The following is a 19,820-nucleotide window of genomic DNA, read 5'->3' as shown; positions in this document are numbered from 1 at the left end:
TAATCACAGATTTGTTTTTTTTCTGGGAATGGAATGTGTTGGTAAATTATACAAAAAGAATTTCAGGGGGAAAATACGTTGTTGTAACGCGCGTTACTGAGATTGTAATGGGTATAATATAACCCAAAATTTTATTAATAATGCGTTATATTACTGCGTTATTGCAAAAACGAGTACGTTACTTTTGTAATGCGTTACTCCCAACAATGTTTATTAGTCAGGTTTCACACGTTGAGACCTCCTTGATGTGTTGTCTATGGAGGAATAAACCTGCAAAAATTATAAATAAATAAATGTATAAATATATAAACGAATAAATGTAATAATATGAAAATAAAGGAATTAATGGTTTGATAAAACAAAATAATTCGTTTTAGCTATTATTGATCTTAGCTAAAACTTTTTTTTTCATTTTTTAAATTGATTTATTTTTTGTGTCCATTTTTTATTTTTAGATTATTTTATCTATCATTTCCTTTTATTTTTACATTTATTTATTTATACGTTTATTTATTTTTATATTTATTTATTAACGCATGTATTTATTTCCACTTTTACTTATTCTTGAATTTATTCTTACTTTTCTTACGTGTCTTGTATGATAATTAGATGGTTGGTCTTGCCTACTATTGGTTCAGCGTAGATTGAAGCGTTTGATCGATTACTCTTGACTTGTTTTGGACTAACGTCACGTCACTCACTGATCGTTTGCTTCGTGTATAAAGTTAAGTAACTATTGCGGGCGCACAATTAGCTAGAGAGTTGCGGCATTTAGCCAATGAAGTCGATAACCATGCATCAAATGACTATGTGTCATTTAGATTAGATGCGATTATTGATGTTTTATTACAGATTGACTGCGAGATAAATGACAAAGTTCTTCAAAATCTGTGCGAGTCAGAGGGTGCTAAGGTGGTGACCAAGTTCCGGTTACATGTTCTCCGCCACAGATGTGCATGAACGACCTCAGCAGATTCGTCGATTCTGAAAGCACAAGCCGACTGAATATTAATATGTCTAATAAACACAGACTTTCTTGTTACATGATTTTGGCATTCTTGTAAAGATTGCAAATTATTGGTTTGATCGCCCGTAACGGCTGAACCGAGGTGAAAAAATAAATAAAGCGATTTGACACGGGATTCGAACCCAGGCAATTCAGCGAGGCTGCATGTCATTACGGTAACAATCACAGTAAGCTATTTTGCAAGTTGCAGCAGATCTTTGCAATAAAATCAAGATGTCACACAACAATATGCAGCTGGATGAATCAAGTGAATATGCCCGAGTTAACTGGTGACCTCTGTGTTATTTATCTCTTATGAAATACGAGTAAAGTTTACGAGTACAGTTTAGTAAACACGTCTTTTTAGACGGAATGGTTTCCATTTGATGGCCGGTTTAGTCCTCCATAGTTGTCATGTGTATTAAAAATCATATAAAAAACATAAATTTATATACTGTATAGTATAACAGTGTGACCGGTCCTACTCGCCCGCTCTGCGCGGGCCTCGAACCGGCGTTGGTCCGGATGGGAGACGGGAGCTCTAACGAGGAGGCTAAAGACCGCTGTCTGTAGCGTCTGTCGCTAGAGCGTCTCTGTTGGTCGGGGAGTGAGGTTTACAAACTGCACAGCTCTTCACTAGCTGTGATTTTCTCACGAATAGGATCCTGCAGATTTTCTCACAAATGCATGTGCAACTTCCTCTTACAAAACAGCAGGTGGTGCTATTGGGAATTTGACACTAGTTTCTATAGGAAGAAGCCATGAATACTACCTTGCGTGCCACCCTTGCCAAGTTTCATTCAGTTAGTCTCATGAAATTTATTGAAACTGTTAATAATAATCAGTTGCTGTTCTTAATAATAAATAATGAATTATGCATTGGTTTTAATATACAAATAACGTACAACAAACTGGATGCATTTGCAATGTTGTCACCCCTGCCACCCCATCTCATTCTCTCGTTCTTGTTTTCCAACTGTTTACGTTCACAAAACACACTACTTTTACAAGGATACTTTCTTATAAGGGAATTTTGACATCATTTTTTGTTTATATCAAGGCCGGCTCTAGGCATAGGCATGGGCATGGGCATGGGCAGGGGTGGGCTGAACCCACCTAAATGTCTGTCTTGCCCACCCAATGAGAATCAAAAAATAACACCAAAAATTGTTGTATTTTTTATTTGCTGAAAGCAACGTCACTCTTCACTTCACTGCTCTGGCTTTAGTTTGAAGCATGCTACATGTAAATACTGCTAAAAGCAAAATACTCGAAGCAAAAGGAATTTTAGACGCACTGCACATATGTAAAATTAAGCATGTAAAATTAATTGTGCACTAAAATCAGATTCATTTATCCATTTTTGCGGTCTTATTTTGTGCTGTTAACAAACAGCTATTATTTGCTTGCAATATATAGGCTAGATTTTAACCTATTGACATTCAGTAATGACTGAAAGCTCCATCTTCCTAAGCTCCCGCTTCAGAAATAAATCTGTGTCTCTCCATCTCAAACACCCCAAGTCACACTGCAGGTGGTAGCGAAACAATGTGCAAAATAGTTTAGTTTAGGCGCGATGCGCGCTCACGATACCACATAAAAAACAGCACACACAATGTAAAGTTCATTGTGCTGTGTAATAAGATTAATTCATTCAATTCATTAAACGAAATTAAACGGAAATCAGCTGCTATTTTTTTTTGGCTATTTCAAGCTAATTGGGCAATTTTTTACAATAAAATAAACCAGCACAAAAAAACTGTAATATAAATGTAAATCAAACAATTGAACTATCTGCTGTTTTGGGAGAAGTTGCATAACTGAGAAAATCTGCACGGTAACATTTGTGAGAAAATCTGGACGATCACATTTGTGAGAAAATCTGGACGTCACATTTGTGAGAAAACCAAGCTGAGAGAATCTCATAAAAAGGTGAGACTTAAACACAGTACATTTATATGTTACACCTTTGCATTTTCTCTTGAATTGCATTGTATTTGTAAAACGCTTTCTGTTTGTTTCAGAGTTTAGTTTCTTTTGCAAAAAGGTTGCGTTTGTTTGCAAATGCTGGATTTGTTTGTGAAGTTTTGGCACAATTTTCGCTCCATACCATTGGATCATGACATACACACAGTTGCTTAACTTCATAAAAAAGCACATAACCAGCAGAAAGAAATGTCAATGACTCTTCAGTTAAGATCAAGCAAAATTCTATGCAAGTAAAATAAAGTTCTTAATCTCTTATTCGGTTGAATTCTTGCCTTTTGAGTATAGTTGGAAAGTAGACAATTTTGAATGCATGGCATGCATTTTTACCCAGCAAATATGTAAATATAAAAGAAAAATATAAAGTAGAAACCCTGCACCACTTTTGATGATATAGACCATTTAGCAAGTAAATACTGAAGCACTTCTGGTTTCATTTTTTTTTAATCTTACATATATAATTAAATCGTAAATATATTCGATTAACATTTTGATCCAGTTATAAATGTTCCGTTGGTTGTATTCTGTTCAAATGTTTGTGCTGTGTTAAAAAATTGAAACAGGAAGTTCTTCTGGACAAGGAGTGTTTACGTTTTCCGAAGTGGTCTTTACAAAACAGATTCACTTCAAAATGGTATCATATTCATCACTTTTGCTCCCACAACAAATATTACAACAACATCTACTTCTGTTATTTTTATGTCATCCGCATGCTTGTAAACACAAAAAATAAAACCAACTCAATTTATTGATGCCACTGATATTTTAATAGAAATAACATCTAAAAATATGTTTTCCAATGTTACACTGTCCAACGGTTTTAAAAGTCCATTAAATTACCTATGAAAGGTGAAAGTTCACCTTGCTAGTGCATTAGCCGTTGTTGAAAATGAGCGGCGTGTTCCTAAACTATTTTACATCTGCAAATTGAATTAAATTCATACAATAAAACCACATGAAAAGGAGACAAAACAAAGACAAGACAAGCTAGCAGTTATATTTACCACATACAGCTACTTTAATGCTAATGTTCTTCACGGATCGGTGTGCAGCCAGAGAAGAAGCTGTTCTTAAAGTTATTAAGCCCTCGCTTGTTCCTCCGGAGGAAGCTGGCTGTGCTGTTTAGTGATTCAGCTTCATCACTGTCACTGTCGCTGTCAGCAGGGACGGGTTTCTTCTCCAACTTCAGGTCTGCGGGCAGGTGGCCCATGTCTCCAATCTCCTGCTCATGACATAGAAAACAAGTACAGATTGTGTTTCACACAAGGACAGGACCTTGACAGAAGGGCAGGATTTTGGGGGAAGAACCATTTTCTTAAATTGAAACACGGTGACAGAAATTAATAAATAACATTTGTTCTTACCTTCTTAGTAGGAGGGACACTAGGGGGTCTGAAAAATGTGGCGTCCAGGGGGCTTATAGCTGTGGGGTCCTCAGGAACAGTGACAGAATCTTTAGACGCATCACCCACTTCAGCCTGGTCCTGAGACGGCAAAAATATCAAATAAATACAAGAAAACACACTGCATAGGGTAAACAACCAGCCTGTAAGTCTATAAATATTTTACTAACCACACTAGCGCGGTTCTCCATGTTGCGACATTTCTCGTGATCACAGAGACAGTTTTCTCCGCAGGTCATTTTCCCCTTGCGGCAGCGACAAAGCTTGTTAACACAGCGACCCCGACACGCACACTAGAGGAGACAGAATCAAATAGTTTTAAACGAACCGCTGGAAGAAAAAAAATCTTCAAAAGCACTAGAACAGTTGTTTATGTGAGTGAACTCAAACTCAGGACCCCAGAGCATCAAAACACAACAGTCCAAGCTCTGGCTGTAGATTAAATTTTACAATTATGTTACCATATCATAAACGGAGTAAATATCTCGTGTTTATAACAAGGAAGCCTCTTTAAACTATTTATGAGGCACCTTTGTACACAAAAAGCTGTCCGTAAAGTCTTTGACACAAAAATATGAATAGCATATTTTTTCCAGTTTTTGAATTGAAATCTCACCCCGGTCATTTTGGACTTCTTGGAGCCTCTTCTTGCTTTTTCATTTTTCTCTGGACGCCACTCGTCTTCCTCCTTCTCAGACTCAGATGGAGATATCAGTTCATCTAGATCTATAGGCTCCTGCAGACGTGCCCGTGCCGTGGAGTAGCTTTTGGGCTTAGGCTTCAGATGAAAAACGTGACAGGAAAGCAAATCAGAAAACAGTTTCCAAATCTAAGAAACAAAATAAAGGAAACGTGCACACAGCCTTGAGCATCACCTTAGGGGGAACGTATTCAAAAGATGTATCGGGTGACTCGTTCAAAGTAGACAGGACTTTCTTTGTACTGGTCAGCTGGGCCAGTTGTAACTTCTGTTAAGATCAAACCCAGAAAAACAGGGTGAATGTTTTATTTTTTAATTGTTTTGACGTTTCAGATGGATTTCAGTGTAAACGGTGTCTGTAGGAAGGGTTTTACCTGCTTGTATTGTTCATTTTCCTCCTTGAGTTTCTGGGTCTGCTCACTGAGTTCTCGCACCTTTTCAATTTCCTCTTCCTGTGACGGAGAACATTTAACCATAGATTTAAAAATATGTATATATGATGTTCCATTTAACTCTTATAATCATATTCTAAGTTGTGTGAGAATGAACATTTCTAGTTTGTGTTGATGAAGAGGACGATTGAGCTGTACTAAAAAGAAAAGGAGAGACTGATCTACAAAAAGGTGACAAGCAATAAATAACTTTCACACTTTGTTTAATTGCTTACTGGAAAAAAGGAGTTTGCCAACACCCTTTCCCTTCCCTGAACTCTTGCATCAAAGGGTAGTATGGTACCTGTTGCTAGGTAACAATGATGATGTTAAAACTCGAGCCCCGTTCACTGTTACTGCGTGACACCCATCTCTTATGAGGTCATTAGAAGGCAGTTCCTAGTTTTGGTTGCTCGAGTAACAGTTGTACACAAACGCTGCAGTAACTGAGATGAGACAGATGATATGAGCTCCGCTGCTTTACCCCTATTGGTAGTCGTTCCCAAGGTCGCCCTTCATTTGCATGAAGTTGAACACCTTTTAATGTCGATAGACATGCCCACTTCCTGTCACCAACGGTCGATGTTGCCAAAGGATGCTAAGGGTTACTATTAAAATGAATGAGGTGCGATCTCTGTCGGTGCAAATGGGGTGTCACTTTTTTGCCTGTGGTATTAGTTTCATTGTGGTCAACCCTTTGGTTTCTGAATAATCTCCTGCTAAACCATGTCCATGTCCATGATCTGAACCAACCAAACTCTGACGTGTGTTCACCAAGAAACCAAAGATTCACACCTGGAATTTCAGACGCTGCAGCAGTTCCTTCTCCCGTTTAGACACCTCCTCATGCTCCTCCTCCTCCACAGGTTTATTCTGGAGCTGACCAAGAAGATACAGCACCTGCAGCAGAAATGACATATTCATGACATTCCTGTATATCAGACAATATATATCCTGTAAATATTCATGTACATGGTCGAGCTGCTAAAACACGACCTCAAAGATCCCAGCTTCTGACTGAAAAACTGTAAGTAACCCAAAAACACCAAGACTGTCTGTGCTGAACTTACTTGACCAGAACTTAATTTATTTTAAGGTCTTGTTCTTAATTTTGTTCGTTTACCGTTTTAAGGAGTTCTCCATTAGTGTTTACCTTTTAAATCTTTCCTTGATTTTAACCATTTTAAAATTAAGTTTTATTTCTTAGTGATAGACCTATTCAGTTTTTGTTTACCTTAACAAAATTTGGTCAATTCTATAACAATTTATGGACAACATTTTTTTTTAATTGTTAATGTGTTAGAAAAATCTGCTATTTGAAATTCAATTTGCTACAGAGGTTTAAAGTTGTGTAGCACAGGCCAAACAGTTGTAGCACAAGTATACGTCTGTTTTCTCATCTAAAAAAAAACATCACATAAATCGACAGGTAACTGAAAAAGGACATTAATGTTATACAAATGAACAAATTAAGGCCATATAATTTTTAGTTTTCCCCAAATTCATTTTCATTTTTAAATGTTTTCCTTTTCTGGAGTTCTGTATTTTCAATGTTTTACTATACAGTAGTATAAACATTTGTCCGTAAAAATACTGTAGTATATTATAGTGTTTACTACAGTTTATAAATTTACTACAAGTTAATAATTTTTTTCATCTGGTTGAAATTAAGCAGACTTTTATTTCGGCGGGTTGACGCGAAGACGCTTGAGTTTCAGTGTGTTTGACAGTAGCTTCACTGAAACAGTGAAATGCTCATAAAATAAACTTAGAACAACTCTGTGGATGAAGTTCATGTGCTCACGTCCTCGTATAGTAAGATACAGACAAATCCACTAGTGTCACGCTTGTAACATGTTAAACTGTGCAGCTCATTCACTCAGACACGCAGAACAAGCAGAGTGTTTAAATGGTAGAATTCCGCTTTAGTGACTCAGATCACAGGGCTCTAGATCAATGGACTCAATGCAGCCAGAAAACAAGTTTTAATTGCAAAAACTAAATAAAAACGAAAATAAATAGTGGTGTGCCATTAGTTAACCTGACACACGAACAAGAACAACGACATACGCACTTCACACAAACAAGCGGTTCTGTCTAATGCGCCTTCCAAACTGTATTGCACGCGTGCTACACTATTAAATTTTATTCTTGGCACAGACAGATTTGTTTTCGTAGCATGTGCGACATATATGTACAGCCCTGACTATAGTGTCATGAACGCATTATAATGTATGGTATTGAATCATGAGCAAAGTGTATTCTTATAGTCCTAGTATAGAGTGTATAAGATGTAACAGGAACATGGATGAAAACAGACCTTCTCCTGGTGTGTCTGCTCCAGTTCCACCAGATGACTCTGGTGCTCCATGTCCATAGTAGACATGAGTTTCCTCTCATCACACAAGATCTTCTGCATGTCCAAAAGATTGGCTTTCTCCTGCTTCAGCTCGCTCTCCAGCTTGGCATTAGCAATCTTGGAAGCTACAACCTGAACCAGGTGCATGGAAAGAGTCCATCAACACAACATTACAGTAAAAAACATCCTTAAAACACGCCAGCTTTCTGCTTTACTGCTCACCTCAGCCATGAGGATTTTGAGTGCACTCTTGGCCTCTATGATGGTGGTGATAGAATCCCAGCGCTGCTTCATTCGCCCTTCATTATCTGCATCCAGAACTTTCTGCTGCAGGTCAGCGATCTGAGCGCTCCTGTCAGGTTAAACACAGAAAGAGATTAATTTAAAATGAAGAAACCATACATAGTCAGCAGCACTGATCTGATCCATAAACAAAAGGAAAGTGGTTAAAACAACATCTTTTGGAGTGTCTGCTGAGGGTGTCATTTTTTTTCTGGCGTATCCTGAAGCCGTACAAGTTACGATAAAGTACTGTCTCTGACCTGAGCCCCATCTCTGTCTCCAGACTCTCCACCTGTTTGCTGATAGAAGCCTCCAGCTCACCATGGCCCTCCAACTCTGAGATGGTCAAAGTGCGACGCTGAGAAGACAAACACCAAATGAATTCAAATGACAGAAGAACAAAACATTCGGTGTTAACATGAAGCCCCCCATCACAATTCATTTTTGAGTTTCAGGGTAAGTTTCAAAATGCTTCAACATTTCGGATGGCTGATATCATCTCCTTGGCTTCTCTCCTGATTTTTTTCATTTTAAAATAACAGAAAAGCATGCATGTGGTTTTGGACCTGTGTTGTGTTTCGACCCATACACAAACAATAACGTATACAAAATGCACCTACAATGGAAAACTGAGACCCTGTCCACACTAATTGTTTTCATTTGAAAACTCATCTTTTTCTCTCAGTTTTGACTTTTCGTTCACACCAAGATGGCCAAAAGTGGATACATTTGAAAGCGCCATTTTCACGTTGTAGTGTGGATGAGAAAATGGAGGGGTTTAAAAACGATGACGCGTTTTTCATCATGTGACACAGTTGTTTCGGCTGCTTTCCTGTTTGATAGCATTAATGTCATACTTTAGATTGTATTTTTGGAGACGGAATATTATTTTACTAGCAGTTATTGTTTGGCAGCAGAGCGTGAGTTTCACTTTCGCAGCTTTACAGTCTTGTGTTACCTGCAGCAACATCACTAAGTTACCTCATTGTCCATCTATTTAAAAAAAAAACTGTATTTTTGCGCCACATTGTCGCGACATAAGGCAGAAAGTAAATAAACGCCTGACAGAAATGACACATGCTGAAGGCTGTCTTAGGTTTAACTCATGCGCAGTACATGAATGTAAGCGTTTTCAGACGTTTCAGTGTGGATGGGCAGCGTTTAGGAAACGCTTGAAAACGCTAGTGTGGACCAAGAGCGTTTTGAAAACGAAAACTAGTGTAGACGAAGTCTGAGGCAATTGTTGTGGACTTGGTCTATATATTTACAATGGAAGCGCATGCAAATACGATAATACATAAAACCTAAAATTAAACAGCAAACATACATGTTTCACTTGCTGGTCATTGAGTGGAAAAATGTTCACCTTGTTCAAAAGTTTGGGATTTTGAGCTGCCTAAAATGCTTTGGTGGTCACATGGCCTGACTGACAACACAAAATCCTTGCCCGTGCTAATCCATCAAAACACAACTTGCGATTCTCACCCTGACTTTGGCTACAGGTCTCTCTCCCGCCTCCATCTGCTGACGGAGCTGTGAAATCTCCTCCGCCAGCATCTTCCTGTCCTCCAGCAGGTCCTGTAGATGTCGGCGGGCCTCTTCCGTGCTCACCAGCACTTCCACCTCTTTCAGCAGCCAGGCCTAAACCAATTCGATCGCAAATATTCACATATTCAATACACAGTTTTTCTAACCGATACGCGGACACGTCTACACGCTTCTAATTTTTTTTCGTTGGCAATGAAGGATTTATCAACGCAAAAACTATTCAATCGCATAATAAAAACTATTGTAAAGTTTGCATGGCTAGATCTTTCCTAATTAAAACAAACAATCCCAACTTTGTTATGAATTTTAGATACCTTTACTCTGCTAGCGACACCTTCTGTTCCGCGACTCTGAAAGTCTTTGCGTTTCTCTGCCACTTCACTTCTCTTCTGCAGAGCGTCTTTGAGTCGCTTGTTAGCAGCAGCCGCCTGCAGACACACGCAGACTTTGTATTAGCGATTGTACTTCCACCACCACAGCTCTTAGACGTGTTTTTAAACATTTATTTCAGAACTGTTGTACAGTATTGTAAATGTCTCACCTCCTCTGTTTTGCGGCGGAGCACGTTGGCCTGTTTCTGGAAGTCTCTCTCCAGCTTCAGCATCTCATATTGGCGCTTGCGATCCTGCACCCAACAAAACGTTGAAGTTGAAGACAAAAAAACGTGAAAATATGCACACGAAATGTCTACAACAGTTAAAACTACGATTTCCAACCTTCTCCTTGAGCTGCAGAACTTCTTTATCCTTCTTCAGTTTCCACAGGCGGAACTTCTCCGAGTCTTCCTTCATCTGCCGCATGAGCTGCACTCGCTGAGATTTCATCGCCTGCACACATCCACCACATCATCACATTCCTACACCATTTAGTCTCCGTTCACACAACAAAATGATCTTCAGCAAATGGACTTCAGGATGAGCAGACTTTCAGAGGATACTCTTCATGAAGCACACAAACCTGGATCTCATGGTTAAGTTTGGCTACGTTGCGCACAGACGACTCTTTGAGCTTGAGCAGTTTGGACTGGTCCTGCAGTTTCTTCTTCAGCTCTGTGATCTGTCCTTCCAGCTCCTGAAGTCTCTTCCTGCGCTGTTCACTGAGTCTAGAATGGAACACAAAAAAAAAGTGAGCGTGGAACAGAAGTGGAAGTCTTATTATCGATGTGCTGGTGTTTTGTTGCAGTTTAAAAGTAAATGGAGTTACTTGGCCTGATTGGTGTCCTTTTTAGCAGACTGCAGGGCGTGGAGGAGGTCTTCCTTTTCTTTCTGTAAGGAGCCAACCGCAGTATGTAGACTCGTAATGTTCTCCTGAGGAAATTAAAAGAGTTCTGCATTATTTAGCAGCCCATTCAGAAACCATCACGCTTGTTCAAATGGTAAGCTCTGGCCAAATCTGTTATGTTCTGAAGGTTTTAATGACATTAATGGCGCATTTCCACCGAAATTACCTGGAACAATTTGTCCCAGGAACATTTTTCTCCCCAGACCTGTTGGTGTCTGCGTTTCCATAGCGGTCTAAAGTACCGTGAAGATTAGGCAAATCAGTCCCGTGACGTAGGACTGCGTGTGACGGCTCCTCCCAGTCCAGGAGGGGGCGGTAATGTCGAACAATGATGGCGTCACAAACAAAGCGACGGACACTCATCATTTTTTTGTGGGACAACGCCCAGCTTGTATAACAAACTCGATATTTTTCAGTATACCTTTTCATTGCGGGTCATCGTTTCCAATTCCCGTTGGATTTCGTCCTCAGCAAAAACACTTAACAAAGCCTGGACCTCGCCGTCGGTCCATCTGTCGTATTTCAAACAGTTAACAGCTGAAACTACACGCAAATGGTGCTTTGTTTTTACCGGAACACAATGCAGCATGTAGAGTCAACCAATGAAATCGTGAACTCAACCAATCAGCATATTCGACGACCAAGGCCCACCCCCGAATCTTCCGGAACTCCGGAAAAGTACTACATAACGAGCAGGGACTTTCTGGGGGAGGGGGGATTTTTAATCGGAACTTTGTTTTGATCCCGGTTCCTGCGGTGGAAACACACCGAGTACTGCCCCAAAGTCCCGAGGGAAAGTTCCCGCGGTGGAAATGCACCATAGTGACTTAATAATGACTACATTTTCATTTTTGGGTGAACTATTCCTTTAAGTCTTACCTGATGTTCTGTTTGCATGGGTTCCAGATGACTGTCGTTTTGACACATCTTCTTGACAAAAGCCTCTTTCAGTGCCAGAACTTTATTCAGCTCAATCAGTTCTTTAGACATCTGAGCCTGTCGCAGTGCATGCTGGGCCGTGTATGCTTCAGGAGAACCTTTGACTTGAGCATCAGCGCTGCAGCCCTAAATGTGTGGATTTAAAAACATCTCACACTTAACATCAACAATCCCCTGAAAACATATCAGCTGGATAAAAAGTCAATAGTTATGAAATAAATGTGCGTTTAACACATACCACTGGTGAATCTCCAGAGGTGGCCATCTCAGTCTGTGGCTCGAGGGTGGAGGCATTGCCTGAGGTTATACCATCGATGGTGGCCGCCATCCCAGCACTTTCACTCTATTCAAGAGAGACATTTGACTTTATTGCACTTTTGAAAAAACATTGCATTTGGCTAGCAATAAAAACACATTCACACATAAAGGGTTAGTTCACCCAAAAATGACAATTCTGCCATCGTTTACTCACCCTCAGATTGTACCTGTATACATTGCTTTGTTCTGATAAACAAAAAAGGAAGATATTTGGAAGAATGTCAGTAACCAAACAGATCCCACCCCCCCATTGACTCCCATAGTATTTATTTTCTCTACTATGGCAGTAAATGGGGTGAGATCTGACATTCTTCCAAATATCTTACTTTGTGTTCAGCAGAACAAAGATATGTACAGGTGCTGGTCATATAATTAGAATATCATCAAAAAGTTGATTTATTTCACTAATTCCATTCAAAAAGTGAAACTTGTATATTATATTCATTCATTACACACAGACTGATATATTTCAAATGTTTATTTCTTTTAATTTGATGATTATAACTGACAACTAATGAAAATCCCAAATTCAGTATCTCAGAAAATTAGAATATTACTTAAGACCAATACAAAGAAAGGATTTTTAGAAATCTTGGCCAACTGAAAAGTATGAACATGAAAAGTATGAGCATGTACAGCACTCAATACTTAGTTGGGGCTCCTTTTGCCTGAATTACTGCAGCAATGCGGCGTGGCATGGAGTCGATCAGTCTGTGGCACTGCTCAGGTGTTATGAGAGGCCAGGTTGCTCTGATAGTGGCCTTCAGCTCTTCTGCATTGTTGGGTCTGGCATATCGCATCTTCCTCTTCACAATACCCCATAGATTTTCTATGGGGTTAAGGTCAGGCGAGTTTGCTGGCCAATTAAGAACAGGGATACCATGGTCCTTAAACCAGGTACTGGTAGCTTTGGCACTGTGTGCAGGTGCCAAGTCCTGTTGGAAAATGAAATCTGCATCTCCATAAAGTTGGTCAGCAGCAGGAAGCATGAGAAGCGTCTCGCCTGGGCTAAAGACAAAAAGGACTGGACTGCTGCTGAGTGGTCCAAAGTTATGTTCTCTGATGAAAGTAAATTTTGCATTTCCTTTGGAAATCAGGGTCCCAGAGTCTGGAGGAAGAGAGGAGAGGCACAGAATCCACGTTGCTTGAGGTCCAGTGTAAAGTTTCCACAGTCAGTGATGGTTTGGGGTGCCATGTCATCTGCTGGTGTTGGTCCACTGTGTTTTCTGAGGTCCAAGGTCAACGCAGCCGTATACCAGGAAGTTTTAGAGCACTTCATGCTTCCTGCTGCTGACCAACTTTATGGAGATGCAGATTTCATTTTCCAACAGGACTTGGCACCTGCACACAGTGCCAAAGCTACCAGTACCTGGTTTAAGGACCATGGTATCCCTGTTCTTAATTGGCCAGCAAACTCGCCTGACCTTAACCCCATAGAAAATCTATGGGGTATTGTGAAGAGGAAGATGCGATATGCCAGACCCAACAATGCAGAAGAGCTGAAGGCCACTATGAGAGCAACCTGGCCTCTCATAACACCTGAGCAGTGCCACAGACTGATCTACTCCATGCCACGCCGCATTGCTGCAGTAATTCAGGCAAAAGGAGCCCCAACTAAGTATTGAGTGCTGTACATGCTCATACTTTTCATGTTCATACTTTTCAGTTGGCCAAGATTTCTAAAAATCCTTTCTTTGTATTGGTCTTAAGTAATATTCAAATTTTCTGAGATACTGAATTTGGGATTTTCATTAGTTGTCAGTTATAATCATCAAATTAAAAGAAATAAACATTTGAAATATATCAGTCTGTGTGTAATGAATGAATATAATATATAAGTTTCACTTTTTGAATGGAATTAGTGAAATAAATCAACTTTTTGATGATATTCTAATTATATGACCAGCACCTGTATATAGGTTTGGAACGATCTGAGGGTGAGTAAATGATGACAGAATTTTCATTTTTGGGTGAACTGTCCCTTTAAATATGACAAATGAGTGGTGTGGTCTTCTGAATGTGTGTGTGTGTGTGTTCTTCACCTGCAGTTCTAGGATGAGATGTTGAAGGTTCCTGATCACCTCCACGTTTTCCTTCAGTTCCTGGTCTTCCAGAGTCTCCACAACCTTCTGCAAGTCCACCTTACACCTGTGTCCAAGTATGATTCATGTATATTTATGAATCAACAGCTGAATGTGATTGGTCCAGTGATCTGTAAACAACGGACACTTACGCTGCATGCTGCTTCAACTCCTCCAGTTTACACTGCAATTTATCATTTGCCTGCTCTGTCTAGAGAAACAAGACAATAAACACAAACAGAAGGTCTGCAATTACTCGTGCAATAATAGTGTATAATGTTAACCGGTAATTTTGCACCTTTTTCGCAGTGAAGAACTAACTTTTGGATTGGACAATCGAAATGAACCATTTTATTTCTCAAATGTTCAAGGAATGTATACTTTTTTGCTAACAAAATACTTTTTGCAATACCAGATAAAATGAGTGGCACTAGACAAATAAGCTTCTTACAAAATACTTATAAACATTATTTTCAGAATTCCTGAAATAAAGATGCAAGAAAAAAGCCAAAAGCCTATTTTTAATTACGTTTGGCACTTGGCTAGTGTTACTTTTGGAACCTGATCACACCTTTAATTGTTATATTGGTAACGTTCTGGTCAATTTTCAAGACACAAATGAAATAAAACCCTGGTGATAAGCTTCAAAAAGCCACGTCTTACCATGATAATCCTCTCGAACATGAGAGCCGTCTGCCCCACGGACTCGCTCAGCTCTCGGCTCAGCTTGTGGTTTTCATTTTGCAGACTACGGTTCTGCTCCAGGATCTTTGAGATGTTCTCTGCTGGCTCAGACCTACAGAAACATACACGTCTTAACATCCATGACCAAAGAACATGTGGCTATTCAACTGAAGCGACAGGAGGATGTGCAAAAAGTAATGTGAAACAAAAGCAGATGTTTCATAAAATGGAATGCACAATCTAATTCGCCATTCACTTCAATGAATGGCTTTGAATGCAACTCTTACAAGCATATTTTAGAGCCTAAACAGTTTTATAATAAAAAAACACACTCTGGGACATACCCGGTCAGTACAGGAGCAACTCCTCCACGAGCATGCAGGAGCATCACCTGAAGCTCTTGAACCTGAAGTATAAAAATATTTCACCAGAGGAAGGTCATCAAAGACTTATAACTGCTCATATATCCGCTGTCATTTCCACACAGCCACAAGACAAAGTACCTGCTGTTTGAGTCGCTTCATTTCAGCTGTGCGAGGGTCGATATTGAGAATGGGCTTGTTTTTGATTTTACGCGCACGATCAGCATAACGCATTGTGTTGATGGTTTCTTCGATGTTGGAGTCTGCCGGGCTGACGCAAGCGATCATTAACGTGTGGCTGTTTCCTCCAAGAGAGTCTGGGAAATGTTTTGAGAGGCATTGGCTGAACACTTTTTGTTCATAATTTCACAAACTATTTTTCCATGAATCTCATCTTTAACTCATCTGAAATGATGAACTGCATCAGTTTTACCCTGCAGGAGACGTGTCAGCTTGGAGTCTCTGTACGGTACAAACGTTCCTTTCTTGCTTTCATCCCCAAGTGCACTGATCACGTTCCCGAGAGACAGCAGCCCACGATTAATGCTGATTCCTTGTGTCACAAACATAGCAAACACAGCATATTTCTATTAACAAATACTTCATCTTTCCTAATGTATTGTGGACTCTGTGACCCTGGACAACAAAACCTCGAAATTGAGATTTTTACATCACCTGAAAGCTCTGGTTTTGTGATCCAGGGTCACGTTTGTTCATACTTTTAGATAACTTTCCTAATAACCTAACACTAACTTACCCTCCTTGAGTCGATCACCCTCTGCCTTTGTTTTCTTCTGTCTCTCAGATCCAGCAAGATCCACCAGGTGGAGTTTGGAGACCATGACATCACTCCTTTACAAACACAAAGGTGATGAGATGGTTAAAGTTCCTTCCATTAATAACTGTACTCACAAGATTTTTTGGAGGATCTATTGACATAAATGTAATATATGACATAACTATGTCTTCAGAGGTGTATAAAGACCTTACACAATGAAGCGTTATGTTTTTATTACCTTAGAATGAGCTATTTCTATCTACATACACCGCAGGTCCCCTTACATGGAATTCACCATGTTGTTTCTACTGTAGCCCTAAACGGACAAACTGCAGTGTTTCCCACAGGATTTTAAGAGACTGTGGCGCTGATGATGTCAGTAAAATAATTCGCATATTTGTGACGTCATCACGTGCGTTTGGTCTAGTGTTGGCACTTGAAATCTGTTTTGCTTCTACTCTCTGATCACATTATATTGTATTTTGACACAACTGAATGCTATTTTCACATATTATCTGTTCTGTTATCAGACATAAAACGAGTATAAAATATTGACTGAACACGACATAATAATACCTCATATTTAATCCAACCAGCTGTTAACTTTTACTGCTGCTAAAATCCTGATTTAGAAACGCGACATAGTCTGACAAAATCACCATACACCAGACGGTATCCTATTGGAACAAAACGAAAAATGCCGCATTCGTCACCGGAACTTGCGTCATTTGCCAGAAAAACAAGCCTCAGCTTCACGTGCAGTCGAGGGATAACGGAAGCTAGACATCAACGTAAATAGCGCTGTCAATATGGATATTTCTCTTAAACAAACGCATTGATTCGCTTCAGAAGTCAGAAGACCATGGAGCCGCGTCGAGCAGTTCTTTGGAGCTTCAAAAATTTGACCATCATTCACTTCCATTCTACAGCTTGGAAGAAAAATGACACGTGGCATTATAACTCCGACTGCATTATTCTTCAAGAAGAAAGTCACATTCAGTCAGGATGGCGAGTAAAACATGGGGAAATTTTGTTTCTTGCCTGAAGTATCCCTTTAAGCCCTCATAAGAGGAGTGACAACTGTATTTGGCTGAAGTGTGAATGTGGTCTTATTAAATGTGCTGTTAGTTCACGTACTTGTCTCCTTTACGCCGTTGCTCCAGTGATATGGTAAAGATGGCATGCGAGCGGGACGAGGCTGCGTTCATGGCTGTCGAACCCACAGTTCGTGCAGAGTTCCCCAACTCCAGACAGCCCACCATCTCATGTGCAGTGGACACCTCCTTTTCCATCAGGCCCGCAATCTACACCATAGACAGAACCGGAACCAAACGACAGTCAGAACATCTGGTCATGTAGACAAACTAAACTTTTTGAAGTATTAAATTCATTGATTTATTACAAACCATGTCACTATATGCACATTTGCATTATTTAGATCATTTCAATACATTGTGCAGGCCTACTAAGAACAATTACTATACAGAGAACAGTAAAGTCTAAGTTTTAACAATCAGCCAATCCAAATCCATTTAAAATATGAAACGGCAGCACGTGAGATGAGAATAAACAACATCCGTATTATCCGTAATGTTGTCATTTTATATGTGGACGCTAAAAAGGCTGTAAGGTAAAAGGTAGAAGGCTGTAGTATTTTGTAGCACTTCATGTTGATTTAAATACATATTTTGGATCTACGGGGTTATAGAGCTCACTTTGATGCCTTCTTTAGGATCCTCTCTGATACTGATGACAGGTTTATCCTTTGATGTGCACAGCAGGTCCAGAATCTCTTCATTGTAAATCTAAGATCAAACACAGTTACAACACCATTGAGCCAAACACAGAGAATGGACTTCAATTCATGAGGAAAAACAACATAGCACGATATACGATATATGAGAGTCTGTACCTCGAGATACGACACGGCCAGCACAAATTCACTGTCGGCACATTTAGCTTTTTCCTGAAAGATTCTTCTGATAACTCGCGGGATGACCCCAACCGTGGGCTCGTTCTCCTGTTCCGACGTGTACGTGCCGCCCATGGAGAAGGTCTTGCCGGAGCCCGTCTGTCCATAGGCCAGAACGGTAGCGTGATATCCTGCCATTTCAAACAGCAAACATTCATTTATACTCAACGTATATGACTGTTTGAAAGAAGCTCGCATGTTGTGTGACATCACAATATTCACAATCTATATGATGTGACTTGCTAACAGTCACAACTCAAAACCCCTTTCTACAAACCTTTAAAAAGCCCAGACAACAATGGAGACACAGCAGTGTTGAACACTTCCTCCTGTTCGGTTGATGGGTCAAACACGTAATCGTAAGTGAACGCCTTGTCATTGCCAACAATCACCTGAAGAGAACAAAAACATTTGGGTGACTATTTGAAAAAAACTGACAATGTATTTATATATATTCTTGAAATGGAATAGGTCCAATGACACACACTTGAGGTTCACCAGGCACGAAAGTAAGACAGCACTGGCATCCTTCATTGATCTCCTTGGGAACCAGAGGCCGGCATCTCAGACCAACCCTCACGGGAATGGCCTTTTCGTCGTCCTTGGTCATTCTAGATGAGCAAGTGAGATTTATTCACAAACTTATTTCACGTAAAGACCGTTGGCAAAACAAGCCAAGCTTAGGCCTAAGGCCTGAAGTGCACTGAAAGCAAATCGTAATGTCATCTAATAAAGCCTTTTAACACATGTACACAAACGTACGCTTGCGTTAAACGCTCATATAAACATGCCACTCAACTTATACATCGAAAACCGGATGTTTAAAACGCCAGTTATGCCGTTACCTTCCCCACTGCGGTCCGCTATTATCCCGATCGAGGAGTAAATGTCAGCAAACTTTCCTTTTTCACACAAGATCGAAAACAATTTCAAACAGGACAAAACATAATCTAAACCGCGCACGCACAATACCGTTTGTTTACGTAAAGACGTTATTATCTGTTGATGATAGAAACATCCGTGAATAGTTGTTTCCCTAAAGAAAGATGCGGCCCGCCACTTTCAAATAATCAGTCCCTCCTCCCGCGTCATTGCGTCATTACGTCATTATGTCATTACTCCGCCCATTGCCGTTTTCTCACTGCCGGGACAGTGAGGGGGATTTCGCATTCAGGTGGCGCGCAGAGACTGAAAGCCGACTCCACATTTGATTTACAAGGTTGACCATATCGTTGTTTGGATTGACACTGTCAGGACAAGGGTGTTGAAAAACAATTTAATTTAATATTTTTTTGCCCTACAAAAGGGGGCCCTTGCAATGAAAATGTTAGAGAACCACTGTTGTTTATGCACGTGTCTGAACATCATGTGAAGGTTGTGATGTATGTTGGTTCTTACCACTAGGTGGTGCTCTGTATTCATATATGCGGGAGCCCTTCAGGGAAGACGAATAAGAAACACAGTGCGTGTGGTAAAACAGCTTGTGTGTGTCGTCTCTTTATTAATATCTTTAGACTCTTAACCTCATAAGCCTAGACAGCTATAAAGAGTAACTAAAAGATATCAAGGTTATTTTAAAAAGCCAGGAAAACGTTTACTCAGAAGTGGTCCGTCTTGACCAGAAAAGTAACAGGCACCACGTGACGATGTCACTCGAGAAGGCATCTAAAGAATTATAGGGTTTATAAAA

The 19,820-nt window shown here is 39.9% G+C and overlaps 1 protein-coding gene across 1 annotated transcript; it reads right to left on the bottom strand.

Annotated features, from left to right (window-relative positions):
* Positions 1–3,477: 3,477 nt before the first annotated feature.
* kif4 (kinesin family member 4) lies at positions 3,478–19,445 on the bottom strand. Its single transcript, XM_057360865.1, has 31 exons — positions 18,976–19,445; positions 18,618–18,741; positions 18,408–18,522; positions 18,071–18,261; positions 17,874–17,963; positions 17,296–17,462; positions 16,138–16,232; positions 15,814–15,933; positions 15,522–15,697; positions 15,363–15,424; positions 14,998–15,130; positions 14,487–14,545; positions 14,296–14,401; positions 12,174–12,278; positions 11,876–12,061; positions 10,919–11,022; positions 10,673–10,817; positions 10,432–10,542; positions 10,257–10,340; positions 10,030–10,143; positions 9,653–9,808; positions 8,428–8,525; positions 8,108–8,237; positions 7,847–8,017; positions 6,322–6,426; positions 5,470–5,547; positions 5,271–5,363; positions 5,012–5,173; positions 4,566–4,688; positions 4,357–4,476; positions 3,478–4,214 (listed from the first exon to the last, which is right to left on the bottom strand). The coding sequence occupies exons 2-31, from the start codon at positions 18,738–18,740 to the stop codon at positions 4,017–4,019; spliced, it is 3,720 nt and encodes a 1,239-aa protein (XP_057216848.1). The 5' UTR covers position 18,741; positions 18,976–19,445; the 3' UTR covers positions 3,478–4,016.
* Between the last annotated feature and the right edge of the window lie 375 nt (positions 19,446–19,820).

This window comes from Triplophysa rosa, linkage group LG19 (assembly GCF_024868665.1).
Source record: "Triplophysa rosa linkage group LG19, Trosa_1v2, whole genome shotgun sequence".
Taxonomy (NCBI): Eukaryota; Metazoa; Chordata; class Actinopteri; order Cypriniformes; family Nemacheilidae; genus Triplophysa; species Triplophysa rosa.
The sequence above is the reverse complement of the archived record's forward strand: the minus strand, read 5'-3'. Positions and strand labels throughout refer to the sequence as shown.